The following is a 26,475-nucleotide window of genomic DNA, read 5'->3' on the forward strand; positions in this document are numbered from 1 at the left end:
TTATATCTCCTCATTTCTACACCCTATTATCAATAGGTAATATACATACAAGCATATGATTATTTATGCTTCTGTAAGTGTACCTTTTATGTAAGTTCCATGCTCACTAGTGCATTTGAAAAGTCCTTGCTTCACAAGAAAACCGTCTATCCTTTTATTCCATGTCACGTGGGCTTGTTTCAGCCCATAGAGTGCTTTGTGTAGCTTGTATACTTTATGTTCTTGACCAGAGACCTCAAAGCCAAGAGGTTATGAAACAAAAACCTCTATGTCCAATGGACCATTTAAAAAGTCTGACTTCACATCCATTTGGCTTAGACTCCAACCCTTTGAGCTTGAAATGGCTATCACAAGTCTCACAGTCCCAATCCTTGTAACTGGTGTAAACACTTAATCAAAATCTAGACCAGGTTTTTGTAGAAAACCCATTGCAACTAACATGGCCTTGTGCTTTGCCACAATTCCCGTCTGGTTTCAATTTCACTTTGTACACCCACTTTACTGAGATAGTCTTCTTCCTTCTGGGAAGTGTTGTGAGTTCACATCTCTTATTTTATCAACAGAATTGATCTCTCCCTTCATAACTTTAATCTAACAATCTTCCTTGGCAGCTTGTTCAAATGTGATTGGTTCCATTTTCGCTAGCAATGCCATGTGCACTAAGTCACCTTCTAATGTGATTGAAGTATATGAACACACCTCACAGTCCCTCAACCTTGTTGGCAATTCTCTTTTCCTATGAGGTCTCTCAACAATATTTGCATTGTCTTCTCTTATTGTTGACATTTCCGGTTCATTATGAGTGGTTCCAATATCCATCAGACTAACCTTTTTCGAGGCTGCATCATTTGAATTCCAGTCCCAAGACTGAGTTTCATCAAACTTTAGATCTATTCTATATGAGATGAAATTGGAATTAGGATCATATACCTTGTATGCTACTATTGTATGATATCCTAGGAAAATTAACCTTTCCCCTTTGTCATCCAATTTCCTCATTTTGTTGTCAGGAATATGCATATAATAGATTATCCAAATACTCTCAAATGCTTCACACTTGGCTTAAGTCCTGACCAAGTCTCCTATGGAGTTACTCCTGTTAATCTTTCTTGTTGGAGACCTGTTGATGATATAGGTTGTAGTGGCCACAGATTCACCCCAGAACCTCTTGGGAAGGCTATTTGTTTTCAACATATTCCTTGCCATGTTCAAAATGGTTTTGTTGATCCTCTCTATTGTTCCATTGTGTTGGGGGATATATGATGCAACTATCTAATGATTGATGCCCTCTTCTTCATAGTAATTGTGGAACTCATGAGATGTATATTCTCCACCTCCATTACTTCTGAGTACCTTCAATTTGTTTCCACATTGATTTTATGCAAGTGCTTTAAAACTCTTGAATGTGTTGCAGACTTCACTCTTTCTTTTCAACAAATAGATCCATAGTTTCCTAGTACAGTCATTCTTGAAGGTCACAAAGTAATTGTTCCCTCCAAGTGATTGGACTTCCAAAGGTCCACATACATTAGTATACACAATCTCTAATGGTTTAGTTGATCTTGTTAGTATCTAAGTGTTGAAGGATTTCCTGGATTGCTTGCTTGTTATGCACTCTTCACACAACTCAGTTGGAGTCTTTATGTTAGGTAGCCCAACCACCATACTTTCCATGCTCAGCGATTCCAGACTTCTAAAGTTCAGATGACCAAACCTTTTGTGCAAAATTATGTATCTTCAGCTATAGTTTCTAGAAATTTGTTGTCACCAAGATGGATACTAATCTTGAAAGTCCTATTGTGTAAGAGGGAAGCATTCAAGACAAGAATCCTTCTTCTTTTTTTGAAAATTTTCGATATTTTGTCTTCCATCCACATACTGTATCTTTTTCAAGCAATTTGCCTAAGCTTATTAAATTGTTTTTCATCTTTGGCACATAGAGCACGTTAGAGATATAAGAGGCAGCACCATATCTCCTTTTTATCACTACCTTTCCAATCCCTTATGCAGTAATGTAGTTATCATCTATAAACTTTACTTTTTTCTTCATTGAATCATCAAAGGACATAAACTATTCCTTGTATCCAGTCATGTGATTTGAATACCCTGTGTCTAGGTACCAATTGTCTGATGAGAACTGTTGATTATTCTTAGTAGTGACCATGAGCAATTCCACATCTGAGCCATTCACTTCCAAGCCAAAGACTTCTCCTTCTGTCATCAACAATGTTTCTTCATCTAAGTCATCTTCTTTGGCAAATTTGGCTTCTGCATTTTTGCCCCTCATCTTGAGTTTGCATTCTGGTGCAAAGTGACCCAACTTTCTACAATTAAAGCATTAGATTTTACTTTTATCCCTCCTTTTCTTCCCACAAAATTGATTACTTCCCTTCTTAATATTTTCTGATTCATCATCATAGTTCAAGTCAGTTGAGCTATACTTTGGAACTCCTCTTCCATAATATTTAGGTTTTTCATCCTCATTCTTATTTCCTCTATGCCACTTGCCGCTGTCTTTGTTGTGTCTGTCATAGTGCTCAAGATTCTTCTTATTCTTGAACTGAGCACTTAGTGCTTGCTGAGATTGCATATCAGTCAACCTCTCTAGAAATCTTTGCTCATGAGCTTCTAGTGAACCTTGTAGCTCATCAATCTTGAACACTTCAAGATCCTTTTATTCCTCAATTGCAACTACAACATTATCAAACATTGCAGAGAATGTTCTGAGGATTTTTTCTACAATACCTTGTTAACATATTTGTTCTCCACAGCTCCTCATTACATTGGTCAAAGCACGAATTCGGGTGAAGTAGTCTACTAAGGTTTCTTGCTCTTCCATATATAGTAGTTCATACTGCCTACGCATCATCTGCAATTTGACCTTCTTCACCTTCACTCCACCAAAATAGCATTTATTGAGAATTTCCCAAGCTTCTTTTAAAGATGTTACAACAAATATCTTTTCAAAGTTGGCATGATCCATACACCGGTTTATCAAGAAGATTGCCTTGCAATCTCTTTTCTTGGCATCTCTGAATTCTGGATTTTCTACTTCAGTTGCACAACATCCAAGCATTCCTGAAACTCAAAGATAGCTTTCATCTGAATGTTCCAATGATCAAAGTTCTTTCCATCAAGAATGGGTAGATTCATTGTGAATCCATTCGAGGTTGTCATCGTTTTCCTTCTGATTCAACTTTCTTTAAACCACCGTGAGCTCTGCCACTGAAAATCCTCACCCCATCATCGACACCACCACATACTCCTTGATTATATGGCTCTTGATACTACTATTAGAACTAGCAGTTTGAATATTGTGAAAAGAATGAGGAAAATCAGAGAAAGATAAAGAGAAAGAAAGATGATGAATAATGTATATTATTATTGGAAAGTTCAAGTTGTTAATTAACCAACTCAACAACCATATGATACTTATAATATACTTTTAATTACAAGCCCAATGATTAGAATACAAGGCCCAATCACTTTCCTAAAGTCTCAGCTATTAAATTACATGGCATTTATCTCAACACCATTCACAACCACCACCAACATAGTTGGAAGAGTTAGACTTGAGGTTACAATAGCCATGGATGTCTTCACAGTGCACAGGAAATAAAGGGAGTGTTTGAATCTCTTGGGAACCATCCTTTACATGTTCTTCTTTCATGTTTTCTTCATTTGGCCTTATTTTGTCACAGAAATTGTAGGCTGGAGAATAATGGTCCATACCAAAGTATCCCATATTATGGTTTATAGCACTACCAACATGGCTAATGCTACCTCTAGCAGTTGATATTAAACAGTCCTATAAAATTATTCCAAAAAAGAAAGTAAAAGTGAAGTGGTCAAAACCTGATTGAAATAGTCCTATAAAGTTTAACAAAAAACTCCACTCTGAATGTTGAGTTTGGTGTAAGGAATTAAAAAATGTATAAACCAAAAAACTCAAAGTCAGGTGCCGAGTATGTTAAAAACTCTATCCTATGTGCCCAATTTGCGTTAGGTAAAGAAAAAAAAGACTTCATTGCCATCGGTGGGTATAATAAAATATGGAGAGAAAAAAAAGTAAAACTTCATTCTCATTCTTGACTTTTGAGAGGGAAAAAAAGTATAAAACTCGATTGTGATTGCCGAGATTAATAACATATGTATATTTTAAAAATTCTACAACATGGTTGCCGAGTCTTGTGAAGTTTAGGAAAAAAAAATAAAAAACTCGACAATCTTATTGCCGAGTTCAGAAAATACACTACTTTAATAATATTTTTAAAAGATATACCAAGACTATAATATTTCAATGAATATAACCAACAGAATAAATTTGCCGCCCACCCTACATATACATCCATTGGGATTAAGTTATGAATACTACGTCATTGAAACATCATTAAAATAAAATATATTATTAAAATAGGAAGTAACGGTATAGTTAATGGAGAAATCATCCACATTTATATAATGAATTGGACATATAACTTCATCCATACTTTTTTTACATCATCATTATATTAATTAATTAGTTTTTCTTTGTATTTGGCTTATATAACTTTATATTTAACTTTCATCTTTTTATCTTATCTCATGTAAATATATGTGCTGTTTAATGTTACCCTTTTATATTTTTGTCATTTACATTATAAAATGAATGCTCCAGGAAGTGATGAGTATTGATAAGACAAATATTTAATTTTATTTGTAATAGTTATTTGTCAAACTAAGAATTAGTAAAAGTTTAAAAACAATTGTTGGAGGCTCATACTTATTGGAGCGTAAGGATGGTATATGTATATAGGTAATGTTTTAAATTTGGGTCCAAGACAGCACAAACACCAATATGTCATGATTTTCGGGCTAGATGAAAATGCATTGTACTAGCATAAAATGAAAACGCTTGCAATTATCTGAAATATGAAGGTTTCGAGGTTTCAGAATTTGCTTCCAAAACTAATATTTAAAACCTTGTACACAACCTTACTCTCAAATGAATAGGCTCTTGTGATTGAAATTTTAATGAATTTGGAAAGCCCAAAGGCAGCCAACGCATGCATACCCGCCTATTGTTTATGATGAGAGTAGATGAATTCAGCTTATGCTTACAATGGAATAGGCCGTAACCATAATTTGAAACTATAACTTTTATATCACAAGGTAAATAACCTGTGCAATTAGTTACCATTTTGTAATGCCCAAAGGATTAAAATAAATTAAAATACACATCCAATGCAATAACAAAGAATTAATTAAGCTGAATGAAGTCTTATTTTATACGTGTGTATAATAAAACTCTAAGCAGTTGACTTCCAAAATCTGTAGCAATAAGTAAGCTTAAAATACAGTATTTTTCTGCGTATCATAACCAACCAAGAAGTTTATCTGCGTCAGGATTTTAAAGGAGAGCACCATAAATATCTATTTTTGTTTATAATTGATTAAAAATTATATTTAAGTTAAAAATTTAATAATTAATTATTTTTTTAACCAACCACACAGTGACATATGAAATGATACTTTGAGACAAAAAAAATGTCCACCCATTCCAAAGATAGCACCTTCTGTTGATGGGCTAAAAGCGAAGCACACTATCAATGTGTCCATTTATTTTAATTTTTTGTCTTACCTGACCTAAACATGCATATGGAAGTATGGGTGGACCGGTGACGGTGAGCCTATTTTGTATTTTTGTTCTTAATCCCTGATTTTATTTTCCAATGTCATGTGAGTTGTTACATATGCTATGCTTATAAGCTGTCAGAACGTCTACTATGTTTGTTTGCTTGAACTCAGACAAAAAAATGTATGCACTGACAATATATTATTATTGTTTTATACTATACTTACATTATTTATCATTCATATTTAATTATCATTGATTAACATATGATATGCTTATAAGTTGTCATAACATCTACTATAACATGTTTGTTTAGCCAAACTTAGAAAAAAAGATATATGCACTAAAAATATATCAATTCTGTTATTTCTATGCACTATTATTTCATCATCCACATTCATATTTAATCATCATCAACTCTTCAAATAAATGGTAGATAATGTAATAACTGTGTATAAATTTTTACACTGGATTGTATAAATATTACTATCTAAACTTTATATATGGCCATATGGGTTTCATTACAATCTTATTTATTAATTGGTGATACTTTTGTGATAATAAGCCACTGCAAGAAGACAATTAGAGGCATTTCAAATTGGGCTAGACTAAGACGCCAAATTATAACTAATTCAAACATCCACTCATTCTAGTTTAGCAAAACATGTTAAATACTTAAATTCAGGTCATGAACCCTGAAAATATATGGTATACAAGAGGGTGGAGAAGCACTTATACCCAAGCCCAGGAACACAATAAGTAATAGTTATGAAGAACCATACAAAATGGAAATGAATACTCTCCCCAAGAATAGATTTGGTACAGAGAAACATGTTCCATATAGTAGCATGATCCAGAAAAGGAAACAAACTCAACTGCATGAATCAAACATAATGGATATATAATAAGAGTTCTCACTCATTTTTCTTCTCCATAAGGGCCAAAAGAACAATCATAGAATGGATCCTTCATAGCTTCCTTCCACAGTTAAAAACCAGCCCATCCAGCGGGTTGGGAAGTTGACTTGTTCTCAAAGGCTTTTGCCTCACTGAAACCCTCTATATTACTCCCTTCACTAGGTCTTAACATCTGGGGGCTTCCAGTACCAACAGCACTGAAATTATCTGTTCCAAAACCCCATGTATCGAAATCGGTAGCTAGTTGAGCATCATGCTTGTTATGCTGCTGACCATTTCTTGTCCTGACGGATTTGGTTGTATTATCTGCTGAAAGGGAATTTAGTTTCTGGGGTTCATCAGGAAAAGCTTTCCACGACTTTGGTTCTGAACTAGGAGTTTTCCATTCAGTTTTATCCTGCTGATGTTCCCTAACCGTCCCACCAATCTTCTCTCTCTGCAATTATAATGAAACAGATATATTTGAATGTCAAAAATCACAGCCTAAACTAAATCAGTGACACAGATGAACATAAAAGAAAATTAAAATTGTACCACGGATGCAGGTGATCGAATTCCTGGAGAGGTTCTCAAACCCTCTTTACTCGGTGAAGGGGTTTTCACAGCAAGTGCTTGCTTGAGATCCTGCAATTCTTGCCTCTGCGATCGACAGATGGAAGAAAGCTTCTCATATTTTGAAGTTATTTCAGCCTTTTCCAACTTAGCTTCCTTCAGTTGCTCTTTGAGTTTCTCTAGCTCAGCCTCTAATGCTTCTTCCTTCTCAGATTTATTACCAAGTCCAGAAGAGTTGAACTTAGTGGTATCAAAGTCAGCAACAAAGGAGATAAAAGTCTGATCCTGAAAGTTCATTGTATTCCCGACACTTGACCTCCGCCTCTCACTTGTGTGATCTTTAGGCTGAAAAAAGTTTATTTCAATGTCCTTGGAAGATCCAGTATCAGGATTATGTGGTTTTCCATGTATACTGCTTTTCGCAGTATGAGTTTGAGTGTTAACCACTCTGTTAGCACTAGTAACATTCTTGGATAATGGATCATTGTCTGGACGAATTGTATCATGTTTCAATGAGATATGGTGACTAGATTGCTCTTCATCGAATATTGGTTTGCTCTTTTCCTCGGGGACAACTGTATCCTTTGCATGCTGAGAGGACCAGAAAGCACCAAGTGCACCCCCGCTTCCCACAGCCCTAGAAGCAGGGGATGGCTGTGATGTATTTTTGGGTTCTCCAGATGAAGGTGGAGGGGGTGGACTCCTACGAGGCATTGGAGGTGATTTATTTGTGGCCAAGGAAGCACCTGCCAAAATTTAGCTACAGATGAATTTTCTTGTTTGATATAAGGAACGAAATAAAATGCATACCAAACACGTTAAGCATCTTTTTCACATCAAGGCAATGTCACATTTAAGTATTCTGAAAACATGGAAATGAACAGTATTATCTTTGTCAACAAAACACAGCACCTTCATGACTGTTTGAAGCAAGCAATTCAGGTAGCCTGTCAGGTAATGACTTCTGCAAATTAATAGGTAGCTGCTCATTAACACGAAACCAGACCTGCCACCATGTAGAACACCCAGCATCAATAATTGACTGCTTATATTCTATTGCCTAAGAATGCTATTGACGGATGATCTAAGACCAACCTAAATTGATGGACATGAATGGCCAATCAAGCAAAGCTCTTGCCTGCGTGATATCAGGTCTGTCATCTGGTCTAGCTTGAAGCATGTCTCTGATTAAGTCCGTCATAGATGAACTGTATTTAGGTGAATCAGGAATGCGGTAGTTTCCATTTAAGACTTGGAGCTTTGATTCTCCATCAAATGCACTTTTGAAGTAGCATATGCGAAAAAGGAGACACCCGAGTGCCTAACATATTCAACCAGTAATATGATCATCAGCCAGCCTAGAAACACTTAGCAGAAGTTTTTATTATTAAAGACACGAGCTTTAGGCATGCATGGCTTACCCATACGTCCACTTTCTCATTAATGACTTCTCTCAGGAACAGATCCCACATCTATAACGCAAAAAAGAAATGAACATTCATATCACTTATGGCTATAATTTATATATATAGAAAACAAATCTCGACTTACCTCGGGAGCTCTGTAGGCAGGGGTTGTGTACTTCCTAATATTGTCTTCCTCAATCCCCATTTCTTCTGGTTTCTCAAAGCGTTTGTGATTGGTGGTAGTGCTTCCAAAATCACACAACTTCCATAAACCATCTGAACCAAGTAAAAGATTCTCTGCTTTCAAGTCTCTGGGAAATGCAACAAAGAAAAATCATTCCAATTAAGCATGCAACATATAAACTCTCATTTGATCTGCTGCACCTCTTTCTATGATGTCACACTCAAAAATCAGTATAACTGAAATACACATTTTCATCACATGTGAATAAATTAAGATCTCATGAAAAATAGAACATAATCACATGCAATGGTATTTGAAGATGTAGAAGTCAAGTCACTATTAAATGTTAATACATACATATGAAGTATAACACTAAAAGTGAAAGCTTGCATAGATGTAAATGCATTGAACCATTCGACAACAAACAAGCAAAATGTGTACTAATGTAGATCAAACTGACAACATGAAATTTCTGTCTTTTATTGAAAAAAATCAAATATGAACATAAAACTTCATATTATGCAAATGATATGCTACTTAAATATTTAAAAGAATTTAGAAGAAAGCAATAAACAAAAAATTAAGACAATCATCAATTTTTGTTAGCTAGTATTCTTACCGGTGAGCAATAGGGGGGGACTGACAGTGCATAGAGATAACTGCATTACATACATCCCTGAAGATTAAAAGAATCTGTTTCTCATCGAAATAAGCAGCCCCTCGGCTCTCCAGCACCGTAACCAAAGATTTCTCACAAAATTCCATCACAATGAATGCCTCTTTTGTCCTACCCATATCAAAGATTGTATGTGCATGAAGTGTGACAACATTGGGATGTCCTACCAGTAACTTCATCACAGAGATCTCCTTCTTTACCAACGCAAGTGATTCTTCATCATTGCATATTATGTGCTTTAAAGCATATTGTTTTGACATATGTACAGCATCACGAGCTAAGTAGACACAAGAGAACCCTCCTTCAGCAATGGCCTTCTGGACATGTATTTTAACACTGCCAACATCTACAGAGCGGCCTTCAAGCCCAGCTGGCTCTTTGTGTGTGAAAGGCTTAAATTTCCACATTTTTAGGCAAAACAGACTAGGATGCTGCATATGTAAATTAAAACATGATTTTCAAACTAAAGAATAACATCGGTTTTGAACAAGCAGTGACATCAAACCAGTTATAAACTAAGCATATGGGTCGAATTTCCATTCTCATAATTTGACCGCTTACTATTTGATTTCATCCCCCACATCAATTGATCCAAGTTATATCCTCTTAAAAAAGAAAGAAGGAAATGATACTAAATCTACATATAATCACACGAGAAAGACAAAAAAATACGAGACTGCTAAACAGAAACTTCAAAGTTTAAACCCCTTCATGATAATGGCAATAGAAGCACCCTTTCATATGGTAAAACTAAATTAAAAAAATGTGAGTCCCAACTGACAGATTAACAAAAATCAACAACTTTTCCTTGATAATAATCATAATATACTTGTCCAAAAGGAGATAAAAAAGGTGGCTCAATGCACGAGGCTCCCACTTTGTGGGGTGTGGAGAGCATAAACACACAACCTTATTGTTACACCGAGCCTAAGCAAATTGAAGAGAAAAGACAAAATAGAGTACAAGAATCAAATAACAACACAACAATAATCAACACTTCAAACAAAAGTTAATTCTAAGTTATATTTTTAAAAAGAGAGGGATCCCTTACTCGAGTAAGTTTAAAAAATTTTGGCCATCAATTCTAATGATCTAATGGTTAAGATTTACTCATTGTTTCAATCTATTGAAATTTCCTAGAATTGATGGCTAAGATATAAAAAAACTTACTCGAGTAAGTGGATCATCTCCCTTTAAAAAATGACAAACATGAGGTTCAAAGCCACCTTACCTAAAAAAAGATACTTCAACCTGAGATTCAGCTCAAATCAAATTGAACAAGCGCTCGATCTGCATCAAATTAAAGTAAGATTCAATTCTAAAGATCGCAAAACTCAAATCCCAAACGTAAAAGAAAAAATTAGGAATTAAAAACACAGAAAAATAACAAAATTCACGATTAAATCTCACTCAGTTATAACTGTTGAAACCAGAATGAGAGATCGAGAAGTACGTTGCTGAATTGTATCTAACAGCTCGCCATTAACGCAACGGATTGAGGTTCAGCTTTTGTTGCCTTTTCCAGATTTCACGAAGTGAAGAGAGAAATGCGTGAAGAGTATATATAGGTAGGTGAGTTGTGAAGAAAGGTAGATAGAAAGATCTGCACCGTTGGATTGGGGATAGCGTGGGCGTGACCGTAGAGAATAAATAAGAGAGGACCAATGTGCTGAGTAGTTGTGTTGTTTTTGTTGAAAGTTGGAGTGAGGACTGAGGAGTAGGTGAACGTGACTCTCCCGCTATGTGGTGACTCAATAATGATTCAACAGAAAAATATCACTGGGTTATTCTCTATTTACTTTTAATTAGATTTAAAAAAATAAAATAATGATATATTGATTGTATATAAATTTTTACACATTATATATATTATACTCATGATTCAACCCCTACTTACACAATGTTCTTAACCAATAAGTTGTTAGAACATATTAGATATCATATAGACAAAAAAGTTAAAGATTTCATTATTCCAACCAACATTTTTTATGAGAGATAATCATACGTTAAAAGAGATTAGTTCTTAGTCATATCTTATAGGTCTGCTATCTCGTTTATTTGTTCACTCATATGATGATGTAGTGAATAAAATTGTGATACCTAATAAAAAGATTGATGTGGTGATAATGTATGAGTTGCATTATCTATTGTTCATATTTAATTATCATTAACTCTTTAAAAAAGAAATATAAATGAATAATAATATATTTTTTATATATAAACATTTATATTAATAATATATAAATATTGCACTCATATTCAAATTCTTCTTTCTCCTCATTTTCTCCCAAACTCTATGATGAGGGCCTTGGTTATAAAAAAACAATGTTTCATTATTCTAATGTCCTTTACACTGGTTGAGAACAAAAATATCATTTTCACATGGACCCTCCACTAGATTTGAAGAATATTGGTGTTCTCCGTGACTTTTCCACACTACGACAAACACCAGGTAACATCCCTCCCATCCAAACCAAAAATATTAAGGTGACAAATGAACATGGCAGAGTAGTTTTTTCCCCTCCAATTATGTAAAAAAATTCTATATGGTCGGAAGGAATATAGCCAATAGAAGTTACATTCTTTCATATGTAAGGATTGAGACAGTGCACTTCAAATGTGTGGACTATCTGTATCATTTATATATCTATTCAAATATTTTAATTTAATCTAAAAATTATAATACCCTTTCATACATGATTTTTTTATCACATCTATATAGCTGCCACACTCATAGGATAATAATATATAATCAAACAATAACCACACAGTTGTAAATGTATAAGAACTTAAAATCCTATTACTAAGAATTAAAAAAATTATGACCTGTTGCAGCAAAAACAAAGAAAGGAGAAGTTGAAGACAGAGAGAAAGAAGAGTGTATATCTATCTTTATAATACCTCTATGTATATCACTTGTAGTAAAAATGAGAGTGAAAGTTAGTTATATAGCAGCAACCAACAGAAAAACAAAAATCAGTTTTTAACTACCCAACCATATTTCCATAAATGGAAACTATACAAATTAACTTTTACAAACTACCTTAGGAATTATCTCTTAACACTCCCCTTTAATTTCTATGCTAATGATAAGATGAGACATCCTCTAATTCTACTATATTCAGTAAATCTTTAAGCATTTTGAATCTACTCCCTTTCAAAGCTTTTGTCATCAAATCAGCAAGCTGAAATTTTGTGCAGCAATATTTCAACTTGGTTTTCTATTTGTTGACTTGATCTCTTAGAAAATGAAACTTGATTTCAATGTACTTGCTCCTTCTATGTGATACAGAGTTCTTTGCAAGGTCAAAGGTAAACTTATTGTCCACTTGTAACTCCACAAATTCATCTGTTTTCAAACCCAAATCTAACATTAAAGACATGATCCATAATGCTTGACAAGTTGCACTACACGCTGAGATATATTCAGCTTCACAAGTAAATAGTGCCACCACAGATTGTTGTTTGGTGTTCCATGAGATAGGTGCCCCACACAGTAGAAACACATAGCATGAGGTTGATCTCCTCTCCACCTTGTCACCACACCAATCTGAATCAGAGTTTGTTGTAAGGTGTACTTTACTTTTCTCCTTTTGATATGGGAATAGAATTCCCGAATTAGTTTATTCCTTTAGATACCTTAAGATCCTCTTTGCAACTGACAAATGAGACTGCTTTGGGTTGTTCATAAATCTACTAACAAGACCTACTCCATAAGTGATTTCTGGTCTGTTGTGACAAATGAACCTTAAGCAGCCTACCAACTATCTAAATAATGTACTTTCAACGGATTTTTCATTCTCACAAGTGTCTAGCCTCATATTTCCTTCCACTGGAATTGATACTTCATTGCATTGATCCATTTTGAATATGCTTAGTACATCTTTTATGTATTTTCTCTTATGCATCACTACTCCATCATTGGTTTAAATAAATTCAATACCAAGGAAGTAACACAAATTGCCTAGATCAGTCATCTCAAAATCATTTTTGAGACTATTCTTCAATCCTTCCATTTCTTCTGCACTACTTCCTGTGATCTATGATCATCCACATATAAGTAGATAATCAATATTCCAAGCCTTGTTGTTGCCTTTATGTATATTCCATGTTCCACTGTGCACTTCTTAAAGCCTTCTTGTTGGAGAAATGAATCTACTCTCTTATTTCAGGCTCTATGGGGCCTATTTCAGTCCATACAAAGCCTTCCTCAATCTGAGCACCTTATCTTCATGGCCTGAGACTAAAAAACCAGGAGGTTGTTGAATGTATACCTCTTAATCGAAAGGTCCATTTAGAAATGTACATTTGACATCCAATTGCTAAATCTTCCACCCTTTCCATCTAGTTAGACTCACCAGGATTCTCACAGTCTCAAATCTGGCTACAAGTGCAAAAATTTCTGAGTAGTCTTCACCTTCCTTCTGCATAAACCCTTTTGCTACCAATCTTGTTTTGTGTTTAGTTATGCTACTGATAGGGAAAATCGCAAGTGCACGATTATGTCGTCAAGTAATAAAATATCGATCTCACGATGACTGGAAAACTCCTTTAATTATAGCAATTAATTTATCCTTAACTCAAATAGGAATTAAAAGTGAATTTAGAACAATTGAACAATTAACAAGAATAATTATGAAAGTTTTAAAAATGATTGAAATCTAATTTAGGGAGAGTTCCCAGGATAAGGGTTGCCGCCTTTACACTTGCAAATCATTGTCTTGCTCTTTTTCATGAACTTTAAATTGTAAGGGTGAATTGCTCTTTGATATGTGTCATCTTCTCTCGAGCTCCGACATGTGTACTCAATTGAAGTCGCATCTACTCTCGTGGTATGATTATCAATCAAATCATTTACTTAGATCTTTCTATCCAATCGATTCGTAGCAACCCAAGGCGAGTTCCAGAAACCCCCGAGAATCCTAAGGCTACTCTCGAGAATTAGGATTCTAGTTTGAATAACTGAATGGTCAGATAGTTGGGTTCACATCTTGGTCCTTCCCCAATGTATCTAAGATGTGTAATTTGTTGGTCACACAACTCACACAAATAAAACTCAGTTTAATGATTCAAATCACAACACTCAATGAAATAGAAGTAAGAACAAGTATTTATTGAATGTAAAAGGGCATAGCCCCAATTCTAGAAACAAATGGAATTACTCATTCATAATGGAGAAGAGAATAAAAAATTCTAAATTAAAGAATTGTAATGTAAAGTGCAAAGTGTAAAGTGTTTTCATCCTTGAGGGAGAACCATTATTTATCCTAATTATAAAATATTGGGCTAAGCCCAACAAAATAAATCTAAAAAATAGGAATACAATATAACATATATGACTTTTTTTTGCCCTTCAATTGGTCTTTGCATAGCCTCAACACTGAATTTCATCTTCTTGCACCTAATCTCTACTCTTTTGGCTTTAATCCATCCAAACTACACAACATAGCAAAAAACATCCACTCAACCCGAACAAAGAGAAAAAAAAGCTAAAAACAATCCTAAAGTCATAATTATGTCCTATAATGCAAGTTAAATGCAATGCAAATTTAGCATTATTTCACATTCATCAAATCCCCTCAAGCTTATCTCTTGTTTGTCCTCAAGCAAGTATTATGTCTAACTTTCACAATCATGTATGAATGATGATATAGAAACCATGACCCAAAATAACAAGCAATCTCATGTTAGTTTTGAAACAATCTAGATATCACGACAAGACAACCATAAACAAATTTAATTTAAGCTAAGTCTTTGAGTCATAATAATTGCGTGAATTATGGTCATTCTTCTCACATCACTCTCATGTGTTTAAATGTCATAGTGTTTTGCTCATAAATTTTCATGAAAGTAAATTACCATAGGTTTGATTTTAGACCAAATCGTCACTGACTGTATTTGAATACATGCAAAATATCAAGAAGTCTTTAATTGGTTATAATGGGGCCAAGGTGAATGATTTAAGGTGAGATAATCAAAGAAATGATAATTTAAAAAGCTTACAAATGTTTCCCAAAATACTTAAACTTTTTAGACATCTGATTGAAGCATTGAGATTCTCTTAATAGGCCTTACTTTATCATACGATCTTTTTTCAATCAAATTTTCTCTTTAAAACACATTTTTTCCAATTCATTCTCTTTTACTATACTTTGTATTTCTTCTTTTTTTCCTTTTCTTTTTCCTTTTTTTTTTGAGATTTTCTAAAAGGGAATGGATGAAATTTATTTATTTATTTTCTTCTTCACCTTTTTATGGATTCTTTCATCACACATGACATTTTTATTTTTCTCATTGTTTCAACCAAACATCATAAATTACTCAAAACCCTCATTTGAGTAGCTATGAATAATCATTAAAGTTCAAGCTCAAAAGTGGGCAACTAATGAGTTTTCAATGTTTATAGCAAGTGGTTGAAGGTCAAAAGAAAAAGTCTTAATTACCTATATCATTTTAATGCATATAGACAGACTTCAATCTCGAAATGGTCACACATCAAGTTCTAGAATGTACAATCATAGAAAATTATGCAATTGTGTTTGACCCAAGTTTCTCATATTTGATACATTCAGTAGAAGTTATGAAACAAAGACCTTTATTTAACCAAATTTAATTCACAATTGTCAAATCTAATTTCTTTCATGTTATTATTCTTTCAACAAGTTTTTTCTTTAATGGGGTTCAGAGATCAACAATTATCATTCATGCATACGTTTTCATTTAAAGTAGATAGACAACACATAGAACAAAGCAGATGATAGATGATATATGAAACATATGAAAATGCATTATAATATGAATATTTAACCTAAAAAATTTAAAATCTATATGATATACATGACATGAATTATCTAAATGCAAAACCCCTCAAACTTAGAAAGTTACGTTGTCATCAATGTAAAAGTCTAAACAATAAGAGAAAGAAAAAGAAAACTTACGGGTTAGGTAGGAAGTGTCCTCAACTCATGTGCTAATTATAAATGGTTGGCTTTATTGGGTATAGTGGAAGTACCTGCAAAAAAAGAGAAAAAGGTCCCAAATGGCCCATATGGACTAGGTGTAAATATCCTATTTGAATGAGGCAACTAATATGCATTGTTGTGTTAGCACTTTTCCATGTAATTTTTTTATTTTTAGAGTTTATGATGTTTTTGTCGCCAACACTATATACATCCCCTTACAAAGGCTCCAAACTCAGGGAGGCACTAAAGCTGACACTAAAACACTAAAATTAATGACATAAAAAAATGTACCTCCAACGTGGATTGCCTCCCACAAAATGCTCGTTTAATGTCATTAGTTTGGTGGTTTATCCTTGCGCATCATGCAGGATCACATGAACTCATACCTGAGGGTGGATGGAATGTTTTTACTTCCATTTTAGGTGATTTCTCTTTCTCTCAATTATTCACTGCCCTCAGTCACTTCCTCATCAAAATTTGAAGTGTCACCTTCCAGCATGCTTCTCTCCAAGAGATTCTCATATTTCACTTTAAGCAGTTTATCCTTCACTACTTGGTTTAGCATATCAACCCTGCAATATGAGTCATCAAGAGAATGTTGTTTAATAGACTTAGCAATATCAAATTCAACATTTTCATCCCCTATACTTAAAGAAAATTTTCCATTTTTAACATCAATTATAACACCAAAGGTAGCCAAAAATGGTCTACCTAATATGATTTGGAATTTGTGCATCTTCTTCCATCTCTAGTATTACAAAATCTGTTGAAATGTAAAACTTCCTAACTTTGATAGGAACATCCTCCAAGATGCCTATAGGGAATTTAATTGACCTATCCGCTAATTGAAGTGATATAGTAGTGGATTTTAGTTCACCCACGTCCAATTTTCTACATACAGGTAAGGACATGATGAGACTCACACTTTCCCTTAAGTCACATAAGGCATGGTCAAAATTAGTATTACCAATTAAGCAAAAGATAGAGAAACTACCAGGATCTTTTAGTTTTTGAGGTAATTTATTTTGAATTAAAGCATTGCACTCCTCCGTTAAAGCAATTGTTTCATAATCCTCTAGTCTTCTGCAGTGTCTCACTAAAGGGCAGTTCAATATATAATCTTAAAGATATATAAGAATTTCTCACATATCTTTTCTAACTTTGCCTTTGCAATTCTATGGAGAAAAAGAATTGGTGGTACATATAGTGACGGAGCTACATACTTAGACACATTTTAAAAATTTTGTTCCTCTTCATGGAGTTGTGTCTCAATATTTTTCTCTTTCACTTGTATATCATACTCAGTTCGTGGAACATCATTGAGTTCCTTCCTAGTCCTTAATCGGATAGCCTTACGATGTTCATTATTTGAATTCTTCTCTTAATGAGTCAAAAATGCTTAATAAGTGTCAAAAATGCTTAATAAGTGACAAAAATGCTTAATGAGTAATTATTGGCTTAATAATAACTAAATAATACTTAACTTTCATTTTTTTTGTTTTTAAACATTTTTAAAACAGATTTTAAATGACATAATGAATATTTACTATATTGATTATGAAAACATTTCATTTCAGAAACAAAACACATGCTAAAATGTCACATAATTTTTCATTTTCTTAATTAAATAAAAATTGTGTTTGAAATATTTTTTGCGATTTTATGAAAATCAAATTATTGTTTGTTATCTTTTTAAAGGCAATGCAACAACTTTGGGATTTTTAGAGTCATGATGGTGTTTCTACCCAAAAATGGTTTTCACTTTCTACTGTATTTTTAAAAGGGTCAAATAATTATTATTTTTACTCACTCAGGGATGTTACAATTAATTTTTGACTTGATTAAAAGTATTGAACTATTTTTTAGAATAATCATGGAATTTTATGGGGTGTCTTGTGACCAAAAAAACATCATATTTGTCATATTCAAATAAGTAAATAATTAAATTTAAGTTTTCAAATTTTAAACAAACATTAATATAATTCAAATTTTAAACCATAAATTTTTATGGGAGAAAATATCTTCCCTTAATCCTCTCTCATTTCTTGATTGGGAAGATTTGTTTTTTGAAAAAACACATATTTAATTTCACTATAAATATGCACTCTCACTAAACTACAAAAAAAGAGCTGAGTGAGCCTAAAAAGTTGAAGAATCTGAAGGAAAAACACACAAATAACAAAAAAAAAAACACTCTTTGATTCTATGCACACTTTAGTATTCAGTGACCAATTATTTAGCTGTTAGAAGGACCATGGAGTTTCGTGCCACTATTGACTACTCCAACTATCTGATATGCCCAACGATCAGTGTTATGTGTTGCTCAACCATTGGCTCAACATTGTACTTTGCGGCTATCTGTCCCTTATCTCTCGGTCAATGCAATTTTTTTTATTTGTTTCACGTGGTTTTCCGCGATCGGCTCAGACTTCATCAATTCATGGGAATAACACACAACATGTTCTATTTTTTCGGCAAGGTTTTATTTTCATATGTATTCATATCATTCCTTTTGTCTTATTATATAATAAACACTTATAATTGATCATAATAATGAGCAATATATATATATATATAACCTAAATCAACAATATTTTAAATGGTATATCATCAATTTTGAGATTCATATAATCTTTCCCGTAAAGTAATTAAGCCAATAAAAATACTTTATAGTAATTAGTTGTTGATAATAATTTTAAAATCTCACTTCGTCAAGTTTATTAATAATTGCTATGTAGATTCTATTTTTTGCTATTTCTAAAGAAATTATTAATATAATAGTCATAACTAATAAATCCATAAAAAGTCTCAAATTATGGTTTCCTTTTTAACTATTAAAGAGATTATGTTTTCATACATATGTACATACATTACCTACATTCCTATAAGAATCACAATTACAATAAATAATATTAACCTTAAACAAATAATTTTTTAAGGGGATTCAATAACGGGGTTATGACTCGTGTTATATCTTTCTCTCCATTCAAGCTGAGAAGCGGTTGTGGTCATTAGTATTGCCTCTGTTATTTATCGAAGTGGGAAGGGGGTAAGCAATCAATATCGACTCTTTGTCTACTAATCTCTCTTCAATCAATTCAAATAATTTCTAATTTTTTTAATTAAAACAAATCAATCAATTTTAATCCAGAACTATGTAGTCTTGATTTTCCTATTGCACATAGGGATACGTAGGAGCAAGATGAACTCTTGTGAGACACAAAAATAAAAATAAATAAATATTTTGTTTTAAGTAATTTAATTTTAATAAATCAAGGGTATTTAATTCATGCAAATTAATTAGGGTATCGTTTAATGATGGACGAACATGGTGCTAATACTTTCTCTAATTCATAATCGACTCCCGAATCTAGATATCAAAGTCTAAGGCCCAATGTTAATGGGCCAAAATATTTTTCTATATTTTTTGACCAAAAAAATATAGTGACGACTCTAAGAAAAGTCGTGAAGCCAAAAATTTGGGTGCGACAGCTAGCGACTCTATTGGAGATATTTTTAAAGAGAGTCGTGCCTAATAGTGTTATTTGCTTGGATCCAAATACCCTCATTTTTATTTCAAAAAAATAAAATAAACAATACATGCATTCTTCCTCTTTTTTTTTATTTCCATTCAATTAATTATTTATACATATTTATCTATCTTTTATGTAGATTTTGGGGTGTAATTCATTTTAAATTGATATGCTTCCCCATACTTACACATACACTTGAGGTTGCACACACACATGCCCTAAACCCGAGTGTTAGAGATTAAGTTTGAGATATGGGGATATGTGTTTTGCCGGTAAGTGACCTTGTGTCACATTTGGTATTGACGTGATAGACCTTCCAGATTGTGAGTTATACGCTTGGGGAGCTAGTCTCTTCTCGCAACTAGCTCATGATATATGGTTTCCTTTCTTTTTAAGATTAGATGCAATCTGGTGACCTTTAGAAGTCTAGAGCTTTTATGAGTTCACTTTAAACCAGACCTAGTATACCCCCATAGGGTTGTGGCCTTTAAAATATCCAAAACACTATAAGTCTACCTTATTTAAGACATAGAGAGCATAACTTAAATTCTTTCTGTTATCATCATAAATTGGGACTTTTGTCCCTTAAAATGTGTTCATGCCTGAGTGTTATGAGGATGTCATTGTACCTCGATGTTCGTGTGCCACAATGATGACTTATTTATTCCCTTCAATGGGCTAAACACAGTAGGGATAATTTTCATTCCCTATGATGGGCTCACCGCCCTGGGCTTAACGCCCTAGGGATAGTTCCCATTTCCCTTCGACGAGCTCAACGTTCAGGGGGTAATTTTCCTGTCATCTTAATGAATTTGGAGTTTAATTGTTTAACTCATGTTCATGGACCCCTAGTTACATACATGCATTCATTTAAAGAGAATTTTATCATTCAAACATTCATCCAAAATATATATCATTTAGACCTTCATATAAAAACAAAAACAAAAATGTTATTCATTCACCAATTCATACATTTATATACTTGTTCAAAAAATAAACAAAAAAATAATTATTCAAACATTGCATTCCATACATTATCCCACAATAAAATTGTATACACCATGCATTATTAAAAAATAAGTCTAATTATTCACACACAAAAACATACATACATCATTCATGCACCATCATCTCATTCATTCATACACTTCATATTCAAACATGTAACATGCATTTTATGATCCAATGTCAAGGATGCTCATAGGTTAAAAATTGATTTTTAAAGGTGATATTATTGGATCCGAATAAAGTGACTCGGTAAGAGGAAATAAATTAGTTTCCCATATTGATACACCATCCTCAGAAGCTGGTTTGCGAACTTCTCTTCATATGGAGCACCTAGTTGACCAAGACAATCTCAATCATTCTGCCACTCCTCAGGATCGTGATGAAATGAAGCACCTAGAGCTATTGAAGAAGCTAACTCATATATTATGAAGGACATCAATGACATATGCTTAGTCTCGGGTTTGGTTGTGCCACCAAAGTTTAAAGTGTCAGTGTTTGACAAATATCAAGGAATGTCTTGTCCTAAAGACCATCTGACTATGTATACTAGGAAGATGTCTTCCTATAATAGAGATGACAAGTTGTTGGTCCATTTCTTTCAAGAAAGCCTAACTGGAGCTGCCACTACTTGGTACATGAGACTTGAACATTCATAAATTCAATGTTTTAAGGATTCTTGTGATGCCTTTGTCAAGAAATACAATTATAACATTGATATAACCCCTGGTAGGACACAACTCAAAAATATGATGAAGATATGATATGAAACTTTCAGTGAATATGTACAAAGATGGGTAGAAATGGTCGCTCAAGTGAAGCTCAAGCTATCTGATGAGGATAGTGTTTCAATGTTCATCGATACTCTTCAACCACCATTATATGGTATGATGTTGGGATGTGTATCTATGGGGTTTCGTCAACTGATGACCATAGGAAAAAAGATAGAGAGTCATTTGGGAAGTGACAAAAGTGTGAAAAACTCATCTCAACACGAAACTGCATGTGAAGGGATGGAAGGTGAGGCGTCATTGATTGAAACCTTCAGCTAACCTCAATGACATAATCATCTCCAACAATATTATCCTTTTACTCACAGTCAAGGAGGACCATCTCGAAGACGAAAGAGAAAAAGTCTTTATGATGCGATCCACATGTCTTACTCTGAGTTGCTACCACAACTTGTTCAGATGGGTTTGTTAACTCTCCATCCCTTTAAGGAGGTGGTGCTTCCATATCCAAAGGGTTTCAACTCAAATGCTCGTTGTATGTATCATGGAGGGACAGTAGGACATTCGACAGATGGATGCCATCAATTAAAGGGCAAGGTACGAGACCTGATTAATGAAGGGTTAGTCAAGTTTCAAGGAGATGCTTTGATTTGAGGGTGACATGAAACATACTCCATTATCGAGCAACTAATCCCTACAAGTGCTATTTCTCTATAACTATGTTGTTATACACCCTCTTGGCTCCACCCTCTTGGCTCCACCCAAGGCTTTAGGGTTGTAATATAAAGGGTCTCATGTTTTCTTCTTATGAATAAAAATATTTTCCACTCCATATCTTTTTAACAAGTATATACTAGCATATTGATCATGCAAATTTACCATCCTACTCATCATGCAAATCATCATCACCAAATAAATAAACCCAAACAAAATAAATTCATGCATTAACGTGAGATATAAGATTTAAAAAAAATCATATGGAGGATGATGCAAATGTAAGACCAAGGTGATGTGGATCTTTACGCAGATTTTTCCGATGATATAAGGCTTCTTTGGTAATTCCCGAAAATTATGAAGATATCCTTAGTCACCCCATTTGAGTCATAGACATTATGAAAGGAGATTTCTTGTGATTGACCTATAAAACAACAATATCACGGGAGGGTAATTTTTTATAAGTTTTCCTTGACGTTCAATTATTAGGAAATGAATAAACTATTATGTCCCGAGGGATAAAAAAGTAAAAGTCAAGTCAAACAAAGTTGTTTGTCTGTCAAAGTTCAAAATGAATTACAGAAAAATAAAAGCTCGCTGAGAATCTTCAATATCTCAGGTAAAAGTTAGGGCAAACGAAATGCACTATTAAATACCACGAAAAGAACTATTCACATCCTAACGGGTAAGGTTACAACATTGACACATTACATTGCAAAATCCAAAAATCCTAGTAATTGAATATCATGTCAGAAAACTATTGAAAAATAGGACAAAGAATATAGGAGAAAAGAGAAATAGGTATGGGAAACACATATTTGAGTCTTATACCTTTTCTTAGAAACCCTTAGCTAGACCACGATACAAGCTCAAAAAGACCTTGTTAAGGGCCGATTTGCCTAAGATTCACACCATGACAAATAAATGTTGACTCCACTAAACTAAAACTTTGATAAAATGTCTCAAATTTAATGTATGAAATACATTATCTCCTAAAGATCACCATCATAATCTCCACATCAATATGCAATTCCAAATACAACTTCAATTTCATATTCAATTCTCCCATCATCACTTATAGCCCAAACACTTACCAAGTTTGCATGATCATTGTTTTTATTATTTCTTTTTAAAGAGTTGTTTGAAATAAAGAACATTAAATCAAATGAGGAATACATACTCAAACTGGGGCAGTTTTTTTGGATGATTCTTGTGGAAGACCTCTCAAATTAAAGTCTGGAAGGACAATTCGAGTATAAGGATAACCCTTAGTATATCACATTAGGGCAATTTTTGGGAAGGTTCCATTTTTCTCAAATCGAAAAGTTTCATAAAGCCCAAAACTGGGTCAATTTTACATAAGGTTGTTCACACAAAAAAATCAAAAACAAAAAGAGTGATATGTTGAAAACTCGCAAGGGCGACCTCAAAAAAGAAGAGCGGTACTAAGTCGAAAACCTGAAAGGACGATTTAGTATCATTACAAAAAGAGATAATTCTCGATAGATACTTACATTAGGTATTCTGGGCAAAAAAAATAGGGAAAGCAAAATGAACACCCTTATGCAAATTCTCATTATAGTTTAAGCAAACTGGGGCAATCAAATTATTTCCTCCGAAGGAAAAAGAGCAATCAAACCTCCATCTCCCAGCAGTGAATTTCCAAACAACTTATACAGGGGCAGCATTATTGGGATTAAATTTTATTCTCAATACAACACTGGGGCAACAAGCCCTCGGCAGATCATCCTAGTCAACAATAGTAAACAAAATGGGTTCACATTTTGTTTACTATTCATGGGCGCACTAGAACATTAGTGCATAGTTTCTACCTTTCATTACATTACCTTCACAACTCATGTACGATATCATACAAACATCACACATAACATACTCTCAAACACTCTGCATTCATCAAAACCAAACTTTTCGGGTCCTGTACCTCGATGTGAAATCTAAACTTTCCAGGCCATGTACTTCGATATGCAATCTAAACTTTTCGGGTCCTGTACTTCGATGTGAAATTTAAACTTTTCGGGTCTTGTACCTCGATGTGAAATTTAAACTTTCCGAGTCCTATACCTCTAAGTGAAATATAAACTTTTCGGGTCTTGTACCTTGATGTGAAATCAAACTTTCTAGGTCCTATACCTCGATGAGAAATTTATGCTTTCTGGGTCATATACCTTGATGAGCTACTTAAGCTTTCTGAGTCCTGTACCTCGATGAGCATTCAAAATCAAGTTTTTCATGCCCTGTACCTAAAAGTGCAATCTAAACTTTTCGGGTCCTATACCTCGATGTGAAATTTAAATTTTTCGGGTCATGTGCCTCGATGTGCAATCTAAAGTTTCTAGGTCCATACCTTGATGTGCAATTTAAGCTTTCCAGGTCCCGTACCTTGATGTGAAATTTAAAATTTACGGGTCTTGCTACACGATGTGCAATCTAAACTTTTCAGGTCTCGTACCTTGATGTGCAATTTAAGCTTTCCACGTCATGTACCTTGACGTGCAATTTAAGCTTTCCAAGTCCTGTACCTTGATGTGAAATTTAAGTTTTCCAGGTCCTCTACCTTGACGTGCAATTTAAGCTTTCCACGTCCATACCTTGATGTGAAATTTAAGCTTTCCAGATCCTCTACCTTGACGTGCAATTTAAGCTTTCCACGTCTCGTACCTTGATGTGAAATTTAAGTATTCTAGGCTTCATGCATGACTTTTTAAATTTGAGGGTCTTATATTTGACGACCTCAAATTGTACCTTCGAGGACCCCATGCTTGACGACCTCGAAGTCAATACATCTAGGCTTCGTTTCTGACTTTTTAAATTTGAGGGACCCGTACATGACGATCTCAAATTGTACTTTCGAGGATCATGTGCTTGACGACCTGAAAGTCAACCTATCCAGGCTTTGTGCCTAGCGTTTTTAAATTTGAGAGTCTCGTGCTTGATGACCTCAAATTATACTTTCGAGGACCCCATACTTGACGACCTCAAAATCCATCTTTTGAGGCTCCGTGTTTGATGTAAACTTAATTTCCAACTTTCGGCAGTACACCAATTTATGTTCTTGGTTAGACCTCAATTTCTATCACACAACAACAATAATTCTTTATTGTCTCAACAAAGTTAGTGTTCATTTCTTTACTAGTTACTTATCATGACAGCATTCAAACCTCAGCTTATATGCTATCTAATAAGCAACAAGTAAAGAGGTGTAGTGTGAACACCCAATGTTGTCTGGCACAAAATAACTTTTCAAAAAATATAAAATAAATTTAAAAAATAAACATATTTCAAAAATAAAAATTAACAAGTGTCAAAAATGCTTAATGAGTAATTATTGGCTCAATAATGACTAAATAATACTTAATTTTCATTTTTGGTTTTTAAACATTTTTTTAAAACAAATTTTAAGTGACTTAATGAATATTTACTATCTTGATTATGAAAACATTCCATTTTAGGAACAAACCACATGTTAAATGTCACATAATTTTCATTTTCCTAATTAAATAAAAATAAATTTTGTGTTTGAAATATTTTTTGCGATTTTATGAAAATTAAATTATTGTTTGTTATCTTTTTAAAGACAATGCAACAACTTTGAGATTTTTAGAGTCATGATTGTGTTTCTACCCGAAAATGGTTTTCACATTCTACTATATTTTTAAAATGGTCAAATAATCAAATTTTTTACTCACTCAAGGGTGTGACAATTAATTTTTTTAGAATAATCATGGAATTTTATGAGGTGTCTTGCAACCAAAAAACGTCATATTCGTCATATTCAAATAAGTAAATAATTAAATTCAAGTTTTCAAATTTTAAACAAACATTAATACAATTCAAATTTTAAACCATAAATTTATTAAGGGAGAAAACATCTCCCCTTAATCATCTCTCATTTCTTGATTGGGAAGATTTGTTTTTTGAAAAACACATGTTTAATTTCACTATAAATATGCACTCTCACCAAACTACAAATAAAGAGCTGACAGAGCCTATAAAGTTGAAGAATCAGAAGAAAAAAGAGCAAATAGCAACAAAAAAATTCTCTTTGAAAATGTGCATACTCTAGTATTCAGTGACCAATTATTTAGCCGTTAGAAGGACCACGGAGTTCCATGCCACTACAGACTGCTCCAACTGTCTGATATGCCTGCCGATCAGTGCTA

General features: G+C 33.6%; 2 protein-coding genes across 3 annotated transcripts; both read right to left on the bottom strand.

Moving 5' to 3' along the window:
• Window positions 2,072–3,745, bottom strand: LOC109347029. Its single transcript, XM_019586761.1, has 4 exons — window positions 3,544–3,745; window positions 2,783–3,078; window positions 2,386–2,671; window positions 2,072–2,301 (listed from the first exon to the last, which is right to left on the bottom strand). Exons 1-4 carry the CDS (start codon window positions 3,743–3,745, stop codon window positions 2,072–2,074), a joined length of 1,014 nt encoding a protein of 337 aa, XP_019442306.1.
• Window positions 6,268–10,969, bottom strand: LOC109347927 (probable serine/threonine-protein kinase DDB_G0280111). Of its 2 annotated transcripts, none has more exons than XM_019588050.1 (9): window positions 10,803–10,969; window positions 10,581–10,639; window positions 9,293–9,780; window positions 8,635–8,800; window positions 8,505–8,555; window positions 8,222–8,404; window positions 7,996–8,089; window positions 7,066–7,829; window positions 6,268–6,967 (listed from the first exon to the last, which is right to left on the bottom strand). In XM_019588050.1, exons 3-9 carry the CDS (start codon window positions 9,754–9,756, stop codon window positions 6,602–6,604), a joined length of 2,088 nt encoding a protein of 695 aa, XP_019443595.1. In that variant the 5' UTR covers window positions 9,757–9,780; window positions 10,581–10,639; window positions 10,803–10,969; the 3' UTR covers window positions 6,268–6,601. The 2 variants fall into 2 exon arrangements, with proteins under 2 accessions (XP_019443595.1, XP_019443594.1); XM_019588049.1 differs by having other exon boundaries at window positions 10,760–10,969.

This window comes from Lupinus angustifolius, chromosome LG05, assembly GCF_001865875.1.
Source record: "Lupinus angustifolius cultivar Tanjil chromosome LG05, LupAngTanjil_v1.0, whole genome shotgun sequence".
NCBI classification, from domain to species: Eukaryota; Viridiplantae; Streptophyta; class Magnoliopsida; order Fabales; family Fabaceae; genus Lupinus; species Lupinus angustifolius.

Coding starts and splice junctions, on each gene's coding strand:
- LOC109347927 (XM_019588050.1), bottom strand. CDS start 9,756: ATGTGGAAATTTAAGCCTTTCACACACAAAGAGCCAGCTGGGCTTGAA. Junction 8,801..9,292: donor TCCCCCCCTATTGCTCACCG/GTAAGAATACTA, acceptor TGCATTTCCCAG/AGACTTGAAAGCAGAGAATC. Junction 8,090..8,221: donor ACAGACCTGATATCACGCAG/GCAAGAGCTTTG, acceptor ACATGGTGGCAG/GTCTGGTTTCGTGTTAATGA.
- LOC109347029 (XM_019586761.1), bottom strand. CDS start 3,745: ATGGGATACTTTGGTATGGACCATTATTCTCCAGCCTACAATTTCTGT. Junction 2,672..2,782: donor GAATTCGTGCTTTGACCAAT/GTAATGAGGAGC, acceptor GAGGAATAAAAG/GATCTTGAAGTGTTCAAGAT. Junction 2,302..2,385: donor AGAAAATATTAAGAAGGGAA/GTAATCAATTTT, acceptor ACTTTGCACCAG/AATGCAAACTCAAGATGAGG.